This window comes from Scardinius erythrophthalmus, assembly GCF_964197995.2.
Source record: "Scardinius erythrophthalmus genome assembly, chromosome: 23".
Taxonomy (NCBI): Eukaryota; Metazoa; Chordata; class Actinopteri; order Cypriniformes; family Leuciscidae; genus Scardinius; species Scardinius erythrophthalmus.
Window position 1 is genome coordinate 23,861,907 of NC_138243.1, and position 18,918 is coordinate 23,880,824.

Consider the following 18,918-nt stretch of genomic DNA (forward strand, 5'->3'; position numbering starts at 1 on the left):
TTACCTTCAATAAGGAAGGGTTTTTTATCATCAATATACATGAGGCAGTATGCGCTGGCATTGCGATATCCACCGAACGAGTCTCGCACCAGCTCCTCCCAGGACGACTTTGTCACTGAAATGTCATTGTATTTCATCCACTGTCTGTGATGGGGGTCGTAGATGTACGCCCAGTAGTGACCTGCGTTTGCCTGACCCTCGTGGACCAAAACGGCATGCAGCCGGTACGGCACCTAAAACGCAGCATCAAGTACAAGATGAACTCATTCTGGGGTCATTTCTGAGATGGATAGAAAACTATCGGAGATCTCAAAAAGCTTCTTACCTGCATCATAGACTTGTCAGAATACATAAGCTCGATGGTTCTGTGGATTCTGGATATACTGGCCTGCAGATCTGTTACAGATCAGGCAGAAACATGTACATTTATAAAGCCCAAAGCAACAGGAAATCAGTATGAGCACATGTTTGCATGCATGCTTGTTTGTTTGTACCTCTGGTGTCATTCTCCACCTCGCTCCTCCAGCGGTGCAGACAGCCCTCCAACACCCGCAGCTCCTCATCTGTGATGTTTCGTGGGGCAGGGTGCATGGGTAGATCCAGCGGCACGCGAGACTGAGTGAATGGTTTATGGATCGAAACCCTTTGCTGCTGTTGTTGCTGCTGCTGAGCCTGCAGACCAGAGCTGGAGCCCTCGGGTGAGACAGATGCATCCGGTTGATCCCCTGTGCTGAAGTCCAAGCAGAAAACACATGAATATCTCAGAACTATACTAAATAATATTTTCCTTTTGGAATAGTTTTGTTTTGTTTTAGAAAACTTGCCTAGCTGGAGGTGGCAGCTGTGCAGTCATGCCACCAGGTGGTGCTGTTGTATCAATGTCTTCCACAGGTGACGTGCACACAGGCTTGCTGGAAGCAAACTCCATGGCATACTGGAGAACATCGGCCAGAGGAAACCTCTTGGGCCCTGAGCCATAGCTCAGATACCTGTCATAGAGAACGTTTTGAGGACAAAAAAACGGATCTCAAATAAGAAAAAAGTGTTGGTCGTCTATAGACCGACAGCAGAAATATGAAAAAAGAAAGTCATTCTTCAGGCAAATTACAGCCAAACCTCAGCATGTGACTTTAATCTTTCCATTAACAGCATCTTTCATTTTGAAATCTGAGATTTTCCTGCTATGCAAGTTAACAGCAGGTTAGCTCTAGATCTGAGCAGAGGTTAAATAGAGTTAACAAACCTCTCCAGTCGCTGCTGGAGGACGGTCAGGTGCTCTTTTAGTCTTCTGATCTCCTCTCGTTTTATCCGCGTGATGTCTCTGTTCCTGTCCATGTACCTGAAATCAATCGCATAACTGAATTCACTGAAAACTGGAAGTAATTTTCGTTTTGCTTGTATTATTCAATATACACACACTATATTATACAAGTAGTATACAATTGCTTCTTTATGTGATGTGGCATCAAGAAACAACTTTATCAAAACAATAAAAAATAAAACACGCAAACATTACAATGATGTCATTGATATTGTTTCTACTTTGACTAGGGAACAGTACAGGTCAATGAGAAAAAAAAATTGCACTAACCTGTCCATGTACAGCATGGAGGAAAACTCCAGCTTGTTGTGAATCTTTTCAGGTCGGCCTAAGGCTTGATTAAACTCAAACCTCGACAGTTCAAAGGTCAAAACTGGCGGGAGTTCTGTGAACCAGTGCTGGAAAAAGAAAAAACAGCAAAAATTTGCATATAGAAAAACTAAAGTCAAACTTCTCGTTTGCAAATAAGTGAGAAACAAGTGAGAAAAATGGCTTTAAAGTCTTTAAATGAATTTCGATTGATTTGATATTAAGTTTTTTTTTTTCTTCAAAAATCTGTCTGTGGTAGTCTTAACCCCAGAATGCTCCATGAGAGGCCCATCCATGTGACCTACCCCAGCTCCGCCCCCCATGCTGACAGCTGGAATGAGCACGATGCCTGATCACATTCTGAGAGAGAGACAGTGTGCTGTGCTTTCATTAACATCCCAGCCTGTTGGTGCCCAGAATAATGTACACCAGAGAATCTCCTTCTTTATTTGCACTCAGCTGAAGTAATTAGCAGGAAGCAGCTGCAAAGGGATCTGCCCAGGGCGGTCTGCCCACTGATGACTGAAAAGCCATTATGTAACATCTCGGTCAGAGGTCAAATGTTTTGTTTTTTTCTTTCACCTCAAAGATTGTGATTGGATGGCCAAAAGAAGGAATATGAGGACAGTTTTAGGTGTTTGAGGGTATTGTTGCGCACTGGGATGAAAAAAAGACAGAGACAACATCTCTACAAACCTCTTGTCCTGATTTGGCGGAGTTCTCAGCAGAATGCAAAGACTCGATCTCGCCTTCAATCATGGCTGCCTCTAAACACTCGTGTAGATCTTTGAAGCCATTCACCTGGAGAGGGTACTGCCCAAACATCTCAGTGTTCTCAAATTTCTTTCCTGTGAACACACACACGCACACATCATTGACTTTGAATACTCTCTGTAATGTGCTCTGTATAATGATAATCTCTTATCTTATCCATGTAATCACTTTATTTAGTGGGCACCGTATGGATGCATCGCAGTGAAAGTATGTAATGCAAAAACATGCAAAACAAATTGAGAGAGCATAGCTACATTAATCATGTTCTTGCGCAGAATATGTTTATGTCCTACATTCACTCGCACATACAAATATTAATCAATTTGGGGTGTGTAAGATTTTATACATTTTTTTTTAAAGACTCTTATGCTTCCAAAGATTGCATTTATTTGATAAAAAAAAAAAATTTAGAAATATTATTACAATTTAAAATAACTTTTCTATTTCTATATTTTCAGCCTCATTACTCCAGTCTTCAGTGTCACATGATCCCTCCGAAATCATTCTAATATGCTGATTTGGTGCTCAAGAAACATTTATTATCAGTGTTGAAAACAGTTATATCTTACTTGTTCAGTTCAGTTCAAATTCAGTTCAACACTTAATCTTTTTGTGAAAATTGTGATACTTTTTTTTAAATTCTTTGATGAATAGAAAGCTCAAATGAACCGCATTTATTTGAAATTAAATCTTTTGTAATAATATAAATGTCTTTACTGTCACTTTTGATCAATTTAACACATCCTTGCAGACTACAAGTATTCATTTCTTTAAAAAAATATAACAAAATCTTACTGACCCCAAACTTTTGAATGGTAGTGTACTTATTAATTGACTTAATCTAATTAGAAATACTAAACACTCATCCTAAAACTAAACATTTTTAAATAAGAAACCAGACATTTTGGTGTGGTTTTACTAGATTTACAATGACATCTTACAATGAACTCAAATGAGCTAAACAATTTAAGGAGGTAAAAAGGTCACCTAATAAGCAGTCTGCATGTAACCAGCTATGATCAGTGCTGTCATGTTTAATAAGCCCAGCACCACTCACACATCGATGGCTGTTACATCTTGGGTTCTCCACAGCACATTAACAACACAAGGTCACTTTTATTAACTAGGGGACAGGACTAATACAGCCGATGGATACCCACCCTCCAGGACGCCCACAGCCAGGAAACGTCCATAAAAAAGCTCAACCATCGGGTTCTTCGGCTTCTCTCCCTCCCTGTGTAGAACAAGAGCAAACAGAGTCGCATGGGGCTGGAAATGTTCGAGACTAGAGGAGTCAGCGTCCTTTGGCTGTAGGAGTCACACGAGGACTGCATTCAGCAGGTATTTAACGGTGCTAATTGAAGTCATACAGGTTAATGTACCACATTAATCATCATTAATGCCTGTTCCAGCTGAATTTGTCATGTGGTCATACATCATTCTGAATGATATGAGAGAGAAACACAGCGATACAGAGAAAAAGATACAGACTTGTGGTCATCAGATCTTCTGGTAAGATGTACAGAATCTCACCTGTCCTCCTCTGCCTTTATCTGAAACGCGTCCTCCAGCCAGTCCAAGAGTTTATGGGTGAACTCGCTCACATCCTGCTGTACAAACAAACAAACCAATTCAAATCCTGAACAAATGTATTCTTGTTTTAACTGATCTCAATTGGTCCTAGAGCAACAATTTTGTACTTGTCTGTTCTCTTACTAAGTGCACATGTGCCCAAAAATGCACCATATTAATCAAAAGGTCAGGCTTATCTATGATGCTGAGAGGGTATAAAACAGATTGACCCTTGGCACAAATATTTAGAGCTCTATAAATAGGACCCTATTTTTGTAGCATTTTGTTTTTTCTCTAAAGCCCACTTATGATATGTTAATCTAGTTTTCTTGTACAATAAAAGTTGCAATTTCATGACCATTTGCTGAACCTCAGAATGAAACAGGCTGTTTTTGCTACTGTATCTCTAAGACTATATATACTGTATGTAAATAAGTTCTGTTATGACTAGCTAACCTCTTTGCAAGTGATATAAGTAATGACACGCCAGTCAAATTGCATGTAATGTATAAATGTGGGCAGGCATATGCTAATAAGCTCATTGTTTTGAAGTACTGTGATTATCTTTAAATGATTACATTTTATTGTACACTTCCATTCAAAAGTTTGGGATCGGTAAGATTTCTATTTCAAATAAATGCTGTTCTTTTGAACTTTCTATTTATCAAAGAATCCTGAAAAAACATATCACAGCTTCCACAAAAATATTAAGCAGCACAACAGTTTTCAACACTGATAATAATCATGTTTCATCAGCATATTAGAACGATTTCTGAAGGATCATGTGACACTGAGGACTGGAGTAATGATGCTGGAAAATTCAGCTTTTCCATCACAGGAATACAATACATTTTAAAACATATTCAAATAGAATACAGCTACTTTAAACTGTAATAACATTTCGCAGTTTTACTGTTTCTATTGAACTTTTGATCAAATAAATGCAGTCTTGGTGGGCATTAGAGTCTTTTTAAAAACATTACACTATCTTACTGAGCCCAAACTTCATGTTCTGAATGTTAGAGTATGTCCACACAGAAGCACTCTTGTTTATTTTAAAAGAGCATAGGAAAATCCAGTTTTTTATTATATGTCTTTCAGTGCCTTACCTGCTGAGACTCGCTGGACTTGAAGGCGTCCTTGAGGATCTCCACGGCTCGGGACGGGTCCACATACTTCCGCTTGGAACCCACCAACAAGGAGAAGAGGCGCCTCAGCTCCTGCATGAAGGGCAGGTTCCGGTGCTCCTGTGGGAATACAAATGGAGACCAAATTCTTAAATGCCACAGAGAAAAAACACAAAGTATTCCCGCAGCTCAAACAGCAGAGCATGGCACTAGCAATGCCAAGGTCATGGGTTTTGATTTCCAAAATACACAACTGATAAAATGTCTGCCAAATGCATAACATTTTTATGAATTCTAACAATGCATGAATGTGAACAAACATGAACGACACTCGGGACAGTGTGTTTAAAGGTATAGCGGAGGATTTTCACGAATTTTAGAAAAGAACCGCCCTCTCCACTTTTTGAAAAAATGCACATGCGCAACACTCTACCTGCTCCCGAGAGGGAACGCCTATTAAACGTGTGCACGAGAGAGCATGCACGAGCTAATCATAGCTTACATTAACTTTTACTAGCAGTGATTTTAAATGGATTTCTCCAAATAGCATGCCAAACTTTACCTGTCAAGTAGAAACTTCGCAACTGAGGCATCAGTGGGAAGCCCAACCTGTGTTTTGAGCGCACGCCATCGTGTGAATCGTGTGCACGAGCACGTACGACGGCCTTACGTAAACATATCACCAGAATGATTGACACTTAAGAGGACCAATAGTCTTGATGATCCACCCAGAAAAAGAAAATCCTCCGCTATACCTTTAAGCCTTGAGAATTTAAATTAAATTCAAGTGCAAGTCATGAAAGGGAGCTCAATTCGTTACTTGCGTGCTGTGTGGAAAGTTTTATGTGCGCGCACATATGCAAAGCGCACGGCCAGAAAGCCGCGTAAATACTGAACAGAACTCTCTTTCACATCTTCTTGCGCTTGAGCCAACAAATTCACACAAAAGAGAATCAAAAAAGAGAATTCTAGTAAACATAGTCGGTTATGTGCTTTTGCTTGTAATTTGATTATTTGTTATTTTATTACTGTTTGTAAAACTGTTTACTTGTCTTTAATAATGTTTTAAATTGATATTAGTTAGGCTAGTAGTTTTAGCTGTGATAATGAGAATGGAATAGAGGATTGTGAATTTTCACTGGTCTATTATTGTCATTACTGTTTTGTAGCCGGTAAAAAATATTTATGGCCGGTACATTTCATTGGCAGATGTGGCAAAAAGTTAGTTTTAGGCCCTGGATATAAGGTATGATGGCTAAATGTTGAGTGAATTTGAATGATGAGAGTTGATTAGTTGGGTCTGTCTGCAATCAGTTAAGGAGATCTTTGCCTTACAAACAACTCAATGCCACACAGGGGTCAGAAACCTTCACCAGATCACATCATCTGGATTTTCTTCTACAGTATTAAATGATAATAGATTAAAGTCTAGAAAGAGCTTCTCCACTGACCCAAGCAGACGAAAAGTATGAGCAATAAGGAGAGAGAAAAGAATGAATCCAGGGCTCTGTGGTCTTCTATCAGTGGATGAGGTTAAGCTCAGATTAGCGGCCATGTCTGCTGACCCCGTTCGCAGGCTCAGGGTCCCCAGAGAAAGACACGAAGACAGAAATCACAAAGACAGCAGTTGGCCTGCTGAGCCGGACACTGTCCACTACTTCTTCCACTTAAAAACACAGTCTGGAGGAGCTGATGTGACAGTTTAACAGCTAGAACACAGGGACCTTGATAAAGCACTTCCTCTGCTTCACCTCCTCTGGTCACAGGCCAGTCAGATGGGTGAAAATCACTGCTCGTAACAGCACGATAATGTCACAGCATGCAACTGTGCTTTCAAACCAGATCAAGCAAGGTCACAGTTGCTGGAAGTGTGTCTCGGTGAGAAATGGAAGCTCTTATGGCATGCGAGTTGTTGTTAACCACGGTGGACATGGGTATCGGGTGGCAATCTCACCTTCTGATTGCGGGGCAAGTCCTGCATCCGTGAAGGGGGGGAATAATGCAACACCAGCCTCTGGAACTCCAGCAGGTTAAAAAGAGACTGGAAAATATAGATAGATAAAAAAGATAAATATCAGTGTTTGAAAACAGTGTGTACCAGCACTGAATGTCAAAACAACCTTGTGTTAGACGAAACGCAAACGCATTTGGCATGTTTCTCACGCTTAGTTGAAGTGTCGCTATAGTATCATAGTGTGAATGAGTGATGTCTTGTTTTTGGTGACAGATTCACACATTTAGAGTCTCCTCGTCCAGATCTATAAACGCACAGAGCTCTGAGCGCCAGATCGGCTGCGGTTCTTACATGAGCGAGGGCTTCTTCAGGCGTCAGGTTACACACAGGAGGTAAACAGCATGTGACAGTACTCAGCGATCATTACTCAGCTCTCTACATGGTTCATGTACTGACATCGCGAACAGACACAAACAATCAGGCCTCAGTAGAACCTGATGTCACATTCAAAATTGTTGTAAAAAATCCGATATACACACATAAATGAGTGAATAATAAAAAAAATATTAATATGCTAATTTGCTTGGTAATACAGTAAGGTTAATAAAGGATATTAAATGTAATAAATAAATTATATAGCAAATAAAAAATAATAAATGTAAAACCAGGTATATTTTATAATATTGCAGTTCTCGCTGTTTTATAAAAGCAATGAAATACATAAAGCCAGAAGTTACAATTGTCGTTTTTGAGATGGTAACAGATATGCAAGTCTTGGACATTACTGTGAACAATGTAATCACACATTCAAACGTTTGAGGTAAGATAAGTTTAATGGTAAGATTTTTTAATGTCTCTTGTGCTCACTAAGGCTGCATTTATTTTATGAAAAATAGAGTAAAAAAAAATAAAAAATCAGTAATATTGCAAAATATTATTACAATTTTCTATTTTAATATATTTTGTAATTTGTAATTATAAATGTAATGTATCCCTGTGATTACAAAGCTGAATGTTTAGTATCATTACTCATGATCCTTCGGAAATCATTCTAATATGCTGATTTGATGCTCAAGAATCATTTATTAACAATGGTGAAAACAGTTGTGCTGCTTAAATTAAATTAAATTGCTTAAAACCATAATTTTTGAAAAACCAATAACTTTTTTCAGGATTCTTTGATTAATAGAAAAGTTTAAAATAACAGCATTTATTTGAAATATAATTTTCTATAACATTACAAATGTATTTACTGAAATGTTTGATCAATTTAATGCATCCTTGCTGAAAAAAGAATATATATATATATATATATATATATTTTTTTTTTTTATCTTAATGAGCCTAAACTAGTGTTGTTGTTTATTTATTATATTTTTTCTTGGGATATTTCATCTAATCTAGTTCTCTAAATATGATCCAGCACTGTCTACATATTGAATTTTGTCATCTTCAAAAATAATTAATATACTGATGCATTGATACAGCATTATCTCTTTGTTTAACTGCAACGCAAGGCCGACTCGGCTTCATTCAAATCAGATCTGCAACGTGTGAGACTAACAATCAAACTGTCTGGGGAATTATAAAATCAAATAAGACAATTAAAAACAGTCATTTGTTGTTTTTCAGTTCATTAAATAAGCAAATGTGTTTCTAATTGTAAAGCAATCACGGCGGCTGACACTGACCTGTATGACTGCACTGAACCAGCACGTGTTCCCCACGTTCTTCAGCCCTACGGGACAGTTATCCTGCCTCTTCCTGTCGTACGGGTTGGGTGAATCGCTCCATACTTCTGTGTGTGTGCGCTTCAGGCTGGCCTTGTTCTCAGCGATGCTGGCTTCCAGGACTCTGAAGCACAAAGACACCAAACATCACTTCTGTCTGATCGCACACGGCATAAAAGAGTTCTGATACAACTCTACTTGTTATGCGATTCATTTTATACTGAAATCTGCAGTTAAAAGTACAGTTAAAACCCCACCTGCTGATAGCCTGCTCTTCATCGGTGATGCCTGTCTCTCTGAAGGCCCTGTTCGACTCCTCCAGACTGAGGGCGATGGCCCGCTGCAGGTCATCTTTATCATCTCCAGTGAGATCAATTACATCTGAAACAAATCACAGGAACATCCGAAAGTGGGTTACTAGAAAACGATGGGTAACAGTTGTGATGTGTAACATTGAACACTTTTGTTAAAGGTCCCGTTCTTCGTGATCCCATGTTTCAAACTTTAGTTAGTGTGTAATGTTGGTGTTAGAGTATAAATAATATCTGTAAAATTATAAAGCTCAAAGCTCAATGCCAAGCGAGATATTTTATTTAACAGAAGTCGACTACATCGAACGGCTCGTTTGGACTACATCCCTCTACTTCCTTCTTTAATGACGTCACTGGAACCGTTTTTTGACTAACCTCCGCCCACAGGAATGCTCCCTCAACTCTACCGAAATTCGTTTATGTACTTGCGCACTTCTAATAACTTACTGTGTTTACTCAGCTCTTACGGTGATTTTCTGAAGTAAAACTGACGCTTCATCTTTTGTGTGATGTACAATAAACTTTATTAAACTCATCAGTATATGTTTGATCATCATTCAGACAGCAGACTTGTAGGTTATTAATAAATAATGGATACATACAAGCAGATGACAAATACGTTATAATAACCGTAATTAAACTACTAAACCATACCTGTTTCATCTCTATACAGCACTCTGACTCTGTAGGCATTATTGTCCAACTCGAAATGAACGCCGTTACTGAGAGTTTCTGATATTATCATCATTCCGTGAGATGAATTAGTCCTGAGAGACTGAGCGAGCTCATGAAGCTCCGCCCCCTGTGTCGTCCAGCAGCAGCTTATTTGCATTTAAAGGGCACACACTCAAACAGTGCGTTTTTCTGAGCCCCAAAAAATGACAATTTAAACATACTGTAAAAAATGATCTGTTGGGTATTTTGAGCTGAAACTTCACATACACACTCTGGGGACATCAGAGACTTATTTTACATCTTGTGAAAAGGGGCATAATACGGGACCTTTAATAAGCCAATGCCAAGAATATCAAAATGCTCAAATATGGCCTAATTAATCAGCCTGTTTGATATTTCATTAGTTAGACAGCTCTTATAACACACTGTCATAGTGATAGGAAAAAAGCATGTTGAGAGCTCAAATAAAAACATGAGGAAGCATGCCAAACTAACATTCCCCCTGTCAGCATTTTCTCAGTAGTAGGACTGGGGTTTGTGTCATAATCATTTAAAACAAGCTGGGAGGAGCAGCAGGCTGGATCTTTAAAGGTCTGGCTCTCTGAGATGATGTGCATGCACTTATAAAAGAGCTGCCAGAGCTCCCACTGTTATGAGTTACATGATTTCAGTCTCTCTTTCCTAAAGAGGAATTTCAGTAAGACGTGTGGCAAAAATATTAATTCTCTGGTTTGACACAGCAGAGCAAACTCACTCCTGCAGTTTAGAAGTTAGTGAATCAATCCTAAAGTCTCACTTTTCAAGTTCAGGTACCAAAATACAATCTAAAACAAATAGTCTTTATATATATATTTTAGAACTGCTTATAAATCAGTTTTGCAAGCTGTCGGGAACAAAGCATTTACAGCGGGTTCCTTTGCGTCATGGCATTTCATTGTACTTCATTACAGAGCAGCATAATCTTTCCCTGGATTCCGGCCAATCATTGTTCTTAGATTTAAATACGTACTTGTATCAGCCTGGCTGCCCACGCTGATGTATCTATCGTTGGTGATTTGGGCCGTCTGGTAATAGGTGGCTTCATCTTGCTGCGGGACCTTGGCATTCTTTTCGGTGAGAAAGGCAACCGCCTCGGCTAGGTCACCGTTACTGGCCTGGACACAAACACCTTTCATTACATGCACTAAGAAACTAACTAGTCTTTGAGAAAATGATATTAAAAGTCCATCTATCAAATCAGCTGCAAGTATATCATATATAGAGTTACTGAAACTGAAAGCTCACCTGCAGTGCTTGCTGTAAGAGCTGAACATCTGTAGTTCCAGTAACTTCCCTCAGCTGGTTCAGTAATGTCTGCTGGTGCTGTGAGGAAAACGCAAGAAAAATGACCTTTTTTCAACTGTTAAGTAAATCAAAATGAATCTTTCCTGTGCTCGTGACTATACATCCCCTCTATGCAGCTTCATATCGACTCATACTGTGCATTTCATAATTGTGTGCTTATTTACCCTATTTTTACACTGAGATTGGTTTTGCGGTGATAACATGAAAATATTAAAGTGTATGATGTTTATGTTATCAAAACATGATATTCATTCACCCAACACTAAATGTCATATTAAAAAAAGCTAACTGCGGATGGTCATTTTTATTTCTTTCTGTCTATGTGGGCGGGTTTTGGCAGAATAAGTTGGCAAATGGATCAAACGTTAAAAGTATTGCCCTGCAAGACCAGGATCAAACGGGTTGCTGTCACCAGCATCACTGTGGAGCATCAGGACACACTGCAAACAGAACAACATCTCACAGTACTGGCCCTTTATCTCAGTCCTGGCTACGATCAGGAACAGCATGAGTCAAACATACACTGTGCCAAGCCGAACTCCTCCCAAAACCGAAACGCAGTATGACTGATTTGTTTCTACTCATCTGATCATTTTAGTATGGGCTCTATCGAATCAAATACAAACGCTCTTCTGCTTGCCTCATAATAAGTCTTGAGTTACTGACATCATTACATAATCGAACAGCCAGTGGCTAAGGGATGCTTCACTGACCTATTAATGCACTGCATGCCTTTCCGTTCAAGATATGACATGGAACGTGTTACGTGCGGAGCGGGCACGTCTCAACACTGAAGGTGGCACACCCCTCCCTGACTGTGGTATGGATGCACTGGGCCAAGTAACACACATTTCTCAACAGTAACATGATAAAGCAACACACGCTCTGTGAACCTTACAACCCGTTCACTTTCAGTTTATGCGAAACACACAGTTTTATATTCCCCACCACCTGCTGCAACTCAGGTTTGAAAACTCATCTTGTGTAATTAAGATCACTAAATCGCTTCTTCAGTTACTACATATCAATCACATGAATAATCAGCCTATTTTTAACTAAACAGATCATTATACTACTATTAAAAGCCAAAACAACCCATCAACGTACACTTAAGATGTATCATATTAATCAACCAGTTGAAAAAGACATTTGGTTGAAAGCAGATTCAATTTCAATCTATAAAAACACTATTACACAACACAAACTAACAAGAAAAGCCTAATATTTACAAAGAGATATAAAAAAAAGTCACAAAAAAACAGACACCAAGAGTCTCTTTACAAAATGTGCTATTTAAATGTGTAAACTTGACAGATTAAATAAAATTAAATTAAACAAAAGACCCACCAGATTAAAATTAAAGAAAGCCCTAATGTTTACAGATGCAATAATCCCACAAAGCAAAACTAATGTTTATGAACAGACTCAGTATTTTTACAAACAGATGAAAATTGAATCCCACATAAACACAAACCAACAAGAACAAGTTTCGTGTTTAAAAACGGATTAAATAAATGAGCAAAAAACGCAAATATGTGGCACAAATGAACATGACATGCCTAATGTTTACAAGCATATTTTACAGCAGATGTGTGGGTGTCAGAACATAAACACACGAGCTACATTAAACACAAACTCAACAAGAGGTATCATTACCCTTCTGAACACTCAAACCGAGACTTTGCGAGGTATTAAGTCAAATTTAAGAGTTTCACTGAGATTTCAGGGCGTTTTGAGGGGTAACGTTAAGTTTAGCAGCTTTAGCTGTTAGCACAAACGATAATATTTCGCAGATTTTGTTAGTTATACGGGGTTGTGTTGTTTTATTTGCAGTTGTTTATTGTTTTAAACTGTTTCATTTATGTACAACTCTTAAGTGTGTATGCATAAAAGGTCCAATAAATAAAAACAAACACAAGAACGTGAGGCGCGGCTAATGTGATGCTATAACTAGGCCGCAGCAATCAAACTGAGCCACTGGCACTCTCAACGCCAGCATAACCCTCCTTATGACACCGAACGAACCGAGCCGAACCGAACAGGGCCGAGCCGGGTCTGTGTGTTCGGGCGGTGCGCGCGGGTTACCTTCTGAGAGTGCTGCTGCAGGACATTCTGCTCCACGGTCATGGCCGGTTCCGATCCAGACGAAATGGACTCAGGTTCGAGGGTAAAAACGCAGCATACAGGAGTCAGAGGAGTAGAATATGGGAGAGTTTAAAAAAGAAAAACCCCGTACTCATCCTCGCTGCAACGGCGCCATGACGAACAAGAACAGACACATCTGACATCTCTGACATCCATTAGCTGGGTCTGGAATCTCTGGATCACACGCGTGCGTGCGCGCCCGCCCGCCCATACGTCATAGTGATTGAGTAAACACGCACACATTGAAACATGTAAAACACTACACATAATAAACAACGTAATAAAAATAAGTAATTAATAAAGAAGAGACAAAAAATCCACTGTTATTTCCTAAGGGTAAAATACACACAGATTGCAGACACACACACACACACACACACACACACACACACACACACACACACACACACACACACACACACACACACACACACACATACACACATACATACATACATACATACATACATACATACATACATACATACATACATACATACATAAATATATATATATATAAATAAATAAATGTATATGTGTGTGTGTGTGTGTGTGTGTGTGTGTGTGTGTGTGTGTGTGTGTGTGTGTGTGTGTGTATATATATATACATACACATATATGTATATTTATTTATATAGGCTATATATATATATATATATATGTATATTTATTTATTTATATATATAATGTAAACAGTAAATTATGAAACACAAAACAATTCACGAAACAGCAAAAAAAAAAAACATATTAGTCTATAATTAGCTTAATTGTGTTGCTTTTTAACGCGATAACTTGTTAATCACTCCCTGCTAGCCTACATTAGCGCCGTTGACAGTTCTAACAGGCCAAAGTCAGCTGACTATGAGTTCTGTAACATCCATGAAACGAAAGTAAATTCTCTCACAGAAGAAACTGCTGTTTCTGTTCAGTGAAAGTCTAAGTATGGCCCTGCACAGACTACATGTAAAATAAATGAATTAAATATAGTGTTCAGTCTGGCTTATTGGTCCTTTTTTATGAATATTAAATCCTCATGTTGAGATAGATAGATAGATAGATAGATAGATAGATAGATAGATAGATAGATAGATAGATAGATAGATAGATAGATAGATAGATAGATAGATAGATAGATAGATAGATAGATAGATAGATAGATAGATAGATAGATAGATAGATAGATAGATAGATAGATAGATAGATAGATAGATAGATAGATAATTATGTGTCCTTCCAGCAGGTGGCGCTATTGTACATGCTTTCAATCCATTAAAAGTTCAACTCTCTGACCCAGGCAGAGTAGTGGGAAGTTCGGATCAGCAGAATGTAATTAAAATGTTACATGTTAGCCTTAGCCAAATTCCCCAAACACATCAAATGTTGATCGCAGTTAGAATAAGAAAAAAAATTGCAATGCAAGGAAAAGGCCAAATTACGAGAAACAGAAATTATTAATTCATTTATCTTGGTCTTCAGGCTATGCAGTCTGTTAGTTTACCTCACCTCCCGATCTAAGCCATTTGTTCATCCCTTCATCATAAACTGAGCTATGTAGGCTAGTTTGTAGTACCGGATACAGAATTGATTAGTTCACGTTTCGAGTCTATCGACTTCGAGTGGTTCGAGTCATTCGTTCATCACGTGACAGTGACAGCCCCATATAGGCTGAGCTAAGCAGTCGGTACCGGGTACAGAATTGATTAGTTCATCTTTTTAGTCTTCGGGTTCGAGTCATTCGTTCATCACGTGACAAAAGAACGAAAGACTCAGACTCAGAAATGAAGAATCAGACCCGAAGACTCGAGAGGTGAACTAGGCTACTAATGTGTTGTTTTGTAGCCCTGTTTTTCCTGGAACTCTGAGTAAATATGGAGTTTGGTCTCTCATGTTCCTTAATAGTGTGTGATATATGTTTCACTGCATGTCTGTATCTAGAGTAATAATCTGAAGAATATCAAAACCGTTTCCTGTACTGTAATTAAGCAGCACTCTCTCTGATTACATAAGGTAGGTCTACTTTACATTTACAGGTCAGAGCTCACTAAATGTGATGAGATCGTAATGCAGTTGGCTCCACCTTGGCAACCACATGTGAGTTCATGTTACATGTTGTAAAAATAACACTCATAGTAGGCTAGCATGTTTCTCGGAGTCGCAAAGAATCCACAGTAAAGAATTCATTTTAGTCAAACAACATAAATCTGACCTCTACCCCCACCCAGCTCTCTAAAACATTTATATGAGGCATCATTCAAAGGTTTCACGGGTCAGTCTGGGGAATTTCCTCAACTTTGGGAGTGGAAATGAAGCTCTGGAAATATTCTGGACAAATGAGTTAGTTGCGGCGGTCACTCTTTGACCTTTGCCCTCAGAACCAATAGTTCTAATCTCAATCTGGCCTCAGTGAGATTGCTTGACATTAAAAGTGCCCTTTCACATTTAAAAGTGATTTGTGGAAATGTTTGCGCTAAAAGTCCATGACCCATGAAGCTGGATTTGAGCTGGTCATGCGTAGAACATATTTATGGAAACACAGAAGTTTTCTTAAAAATCTGCAATTACAAAAAGAGAAAAATTTAATATATAGTAACCTAGCCTATATAAAATGTATGTATGTATGTGTATATGTAGGCCTATGTAATTTATCACTATGTATAATATATCTCAGGATTTTTTATTTTATCTCACTATTTTTTTAATATATTATTTTATTATATATTATTATAGTATATTATTTCCAAATTTAAATAAAAAATAAACTTAAAAAAACATCTGCAAAAAGAGAACATTTTAATATATACATATAGTGAGGTCCAAAATCATGAGATCACTATAAAAACATACAATACAAATAATATTTTTCTAAATTCTAACATTTTATTTCCAGATTTAAATGAAAAAAAAAAAAATCTTAAACATATGCAACCACAAAAAGATGAAACTGTTATATATTATAATTATATATATATTATATTAATATTATACAGAATAAGATCCAAAAATCTTGAGATAAAATATGAAATGCAATAATATTGTTTAAAATTCTAAAAATGTATTTCCTGATTTAAATGAAAATGACATTAGGACTTTATAATACAGAATATAAATATATAAAAATAAAAACTCTCAAAAATGTTTGAATTGCTTCATTTATCAATGTTAATTGAAAAATCTTCCATGAACACGTTTCATTTTTAATGTGTGAAACTGAGAACTAAAACTATTTTTATTGACCTTGCATATTCAAGGTTTTCTCATATCGATGCACAAAACCCTTATATTATCAAAGGTCATGGGACCACATCTGTTCCAGCGCTGAAATTGAAACATCGGCCCATTTATCGTGCCATTAACCCATGAAACGTTAACTCCAACATAAGTTAAGTGTGAATCAATTTTAAGCTCTTTTATGCTCTGTGGCACGAGGTCAACACATCACCAGTTGCCCGCGATCAACAACAGGGCTCAGTGAGCGCTCTTAATGAAAGGAGAAGTTCTTCTGCCAGCTGTCACATTTCTGGTGGCCTTTGAAGAGGGGGCTGCTGGGAAACGGGAGGGGGGGTCACAGCTGCAGGGCAACTGCAGATCAACCACAGTGAGTGAGCTGAAGATGTCAGAGAGAGACAAAGGTCAAAACCCCTGAGGCACTGGCACAGACTTCAAGAAGCTCACCTTCACACAGGAGTAGGTGAAATAATAGAAACAAAGAATATCTACAGCATGCACTGATTAAAGGAACAGGCCACACGAAGACATGTGTTACAGTGATTTTACCACAGTTATGGGTGTTTGCTAGCCTGGTAATACCAAACTCTACTACTTCGCTTTGCTTTGTAGACAGAGTCTGGCATGGCACAATTGAAAAGTGTTTTCTCTCTCGCAGGGGGGCGCTTGTCTGAAGTTTAAAATCATTGGTTACCCATAAGCCAATCACATGACGTTTGGTTATAGCGTGTGTTATGCGCATGCTCAGCCGCATCTAACTTCCACTGTAAACACATGTATGATGCGAAAACAAAACCATCGAGCGAAATACCGGAGTAAACATGGCTGTGAACGACTTTTGCAGATTATGTGAAGTAAATCTACGCATCCACGGTACAATCAGCATCTACGTCACGGCTCTCAGCCCGCCCTCTGTTCGTTGATTGGCCCGGCCGTCCGAAGACCGCTGGAATAGGCTGCTATCTCAGACTGACTACAGAAGCGAAATGAAATTGAGCGGAAGTAGGAAGTCTGACGTAGTCAGGCTAGGTGTTTGCATGATGTGCAGAGAAATGCACTGCAGTCTTTAGTGTCTTATCGCTCATATAAAGTCAAGTCAATTTTATTAAGTGCTTTTCACAATTCCTTCAAAGCCAAGCAAGTTTTATGAAATTAAAATAGACTCTTTTTTATGGAATGTCGCAGTATTTATTAAAAGTGATTCATCCGTAACTTTTTAATTCATGTGTCCATTCTTTCATCAAAATAACTTCCTTCCTAACTCACCTCTTCTCTTCTCTGATGATGTGTTTACTGGCGTGAGGGCGGGGCAAGCTGTCACTCACATGAGATCCACCAATGGCAAACCACCATTCAATGATCCAATCAGTTCCAGATAGACAAAATCAAAACCTGCCCTACATTTTTTCTTGTATGGGAAGCCGTTCCACTCGGATGTATGTCACAATAAAAGGAAGAAAAGACGTTTGCAAATTTAGTTAAAGGAAAGCTTCTTGTTCAAAAAGTGACCACAAAAAATGCTTTTGCAAAGTAATATAATTCATTAGCCTAAATATGGACTGGTAAATGTTGCTGAGCAACATAATTAATATTAAGACTAAATGTTTAACATGTTTAAAAAGCTTTGAAGACAGACAGACAGACAGACAGACAGATAGATAGACAGATAGATAGATAAATAGATGATAGACAGATAGACAGAAAGATAGATAGATAGATAGATAGATAGATAGATAGATAGATAGATAGACAGACAGACAGACAGACAGACAGATAGATAGATAGATAGGTAGATAAATAGATGATAGACAGAAAGACAGAAAGATAGATAGATAGATAGATAGATAGATAGATAGATAGATAGATAGATAGATAGATAGATAGATAGATAGATAGATAGATAGATAGATAGATAGATAGATAGATAGATAGATAGATAGATGTCTCTTAAGCAGTAAATAAATGGTACACACTTATTTCCTTTTGACAGCATCCTGTGAGAGTCATTGAATCAGATAACCTGTAAACTGTAATTAAGCACCTGTGAATGAGTGCTTTCTAAACCAGCAGCTGTGGCTTGTGATGGAGTCTGGTTAAACATTGACGCGGGAAGCCGTGCTTCATCGTAGGAAATACACACAGCGCCTCCAAACCTCCATCTCAACCTGCTGAACCTTGCTGACCCCAGTACTTCGTCTTCCTGGAAGACCAAACCATTTCCTTTGTATAGTGGGCTGAAGTTAAATGGTAAGGAGCTCGCTGGGCTGCCTCCAAACCCCCCTGCCCTGTCCACCGGCCCAGTCCAGGATATCAGAGGATGTGAGACAGACAAACGGCCGTTTGTGCGCTTTATACGTTGACCTCGGTTCAGACGCGTGACTTGTGCATTTGCCCTCTCTTCTGTTTTGAAGCCAAAAGGAAATCGGGGGTT

At 38.4% G+C, this 18,918-nt stretch overlaps 1 protein-coding gene across 2 annotated transcripts in view; it reads right to left on the bottom strand.

Moving 5' to 3' along the window:
* Positions 1-13,457, bottom strand: part of usp25 (ubiquitin specific peptidase 25) — a 28,393-nt gene extending 14,936 nt beyond the window's left edge. For both annotated transcript variants that reach the window (XM_081354422.1, XM_081354421.1), the window contains exons 1-16: positions 13,203-13,457; positions 11,058-11,135; positions 10,783-10,927; positions 9,045-9,168; positions 8,749-8,911; positions 7,058-7,144; positions 5,086-5,223; positions 3,938-4,014; positions 3,565-3,638; positions 2,327-2,478; positions 1,592-1,719; positions 1,244-1,339; positions 825-989; positions 495-730; positions 326-396; positions 5-233 (exon numbers count right to left, since the gene is read on the bottom strand). In XM_081354422.1, coding sequence (XP_081210548.1) covers positions 5-233; positions 326-396; positions 495-730; positions 825-989; positions 1,244-1,339; positions 1,592-1,719; positions 2,327-2,478; positions 3,565-3,638; positions 3,938-4,014; positions 5,086-5,223; positions 7,058-7,144; positions 8,749-8,911; positions 9,045-9,168; positions 10,783-10,927; positions 11,058-11,135; positions 13,203-13,244 — 2,005 coding nt within the window. In that variant the 5' untranslated portion in view covers positions 13,245-13,457. The remainder of the gene's footprint in view (positions 1-4; positions 234-325; positions 397-494; positions 731-824; positions 990-1,243; positions 1,340-1,591; positions 1,720-2,326; positions 2,479-3,564; positions 3,639-3,937; positions 4,015-5,085; positions 5,224-7,057; positions 7,145-8,748; positions 8,912-9,044; positions 9,169-10,782; positions 10,928-11,057; positions 11,136-13,202) is intronic.
* Between the last annotated feature and the right edge of the window lie 5,461 nt (positions 13,458-18,918).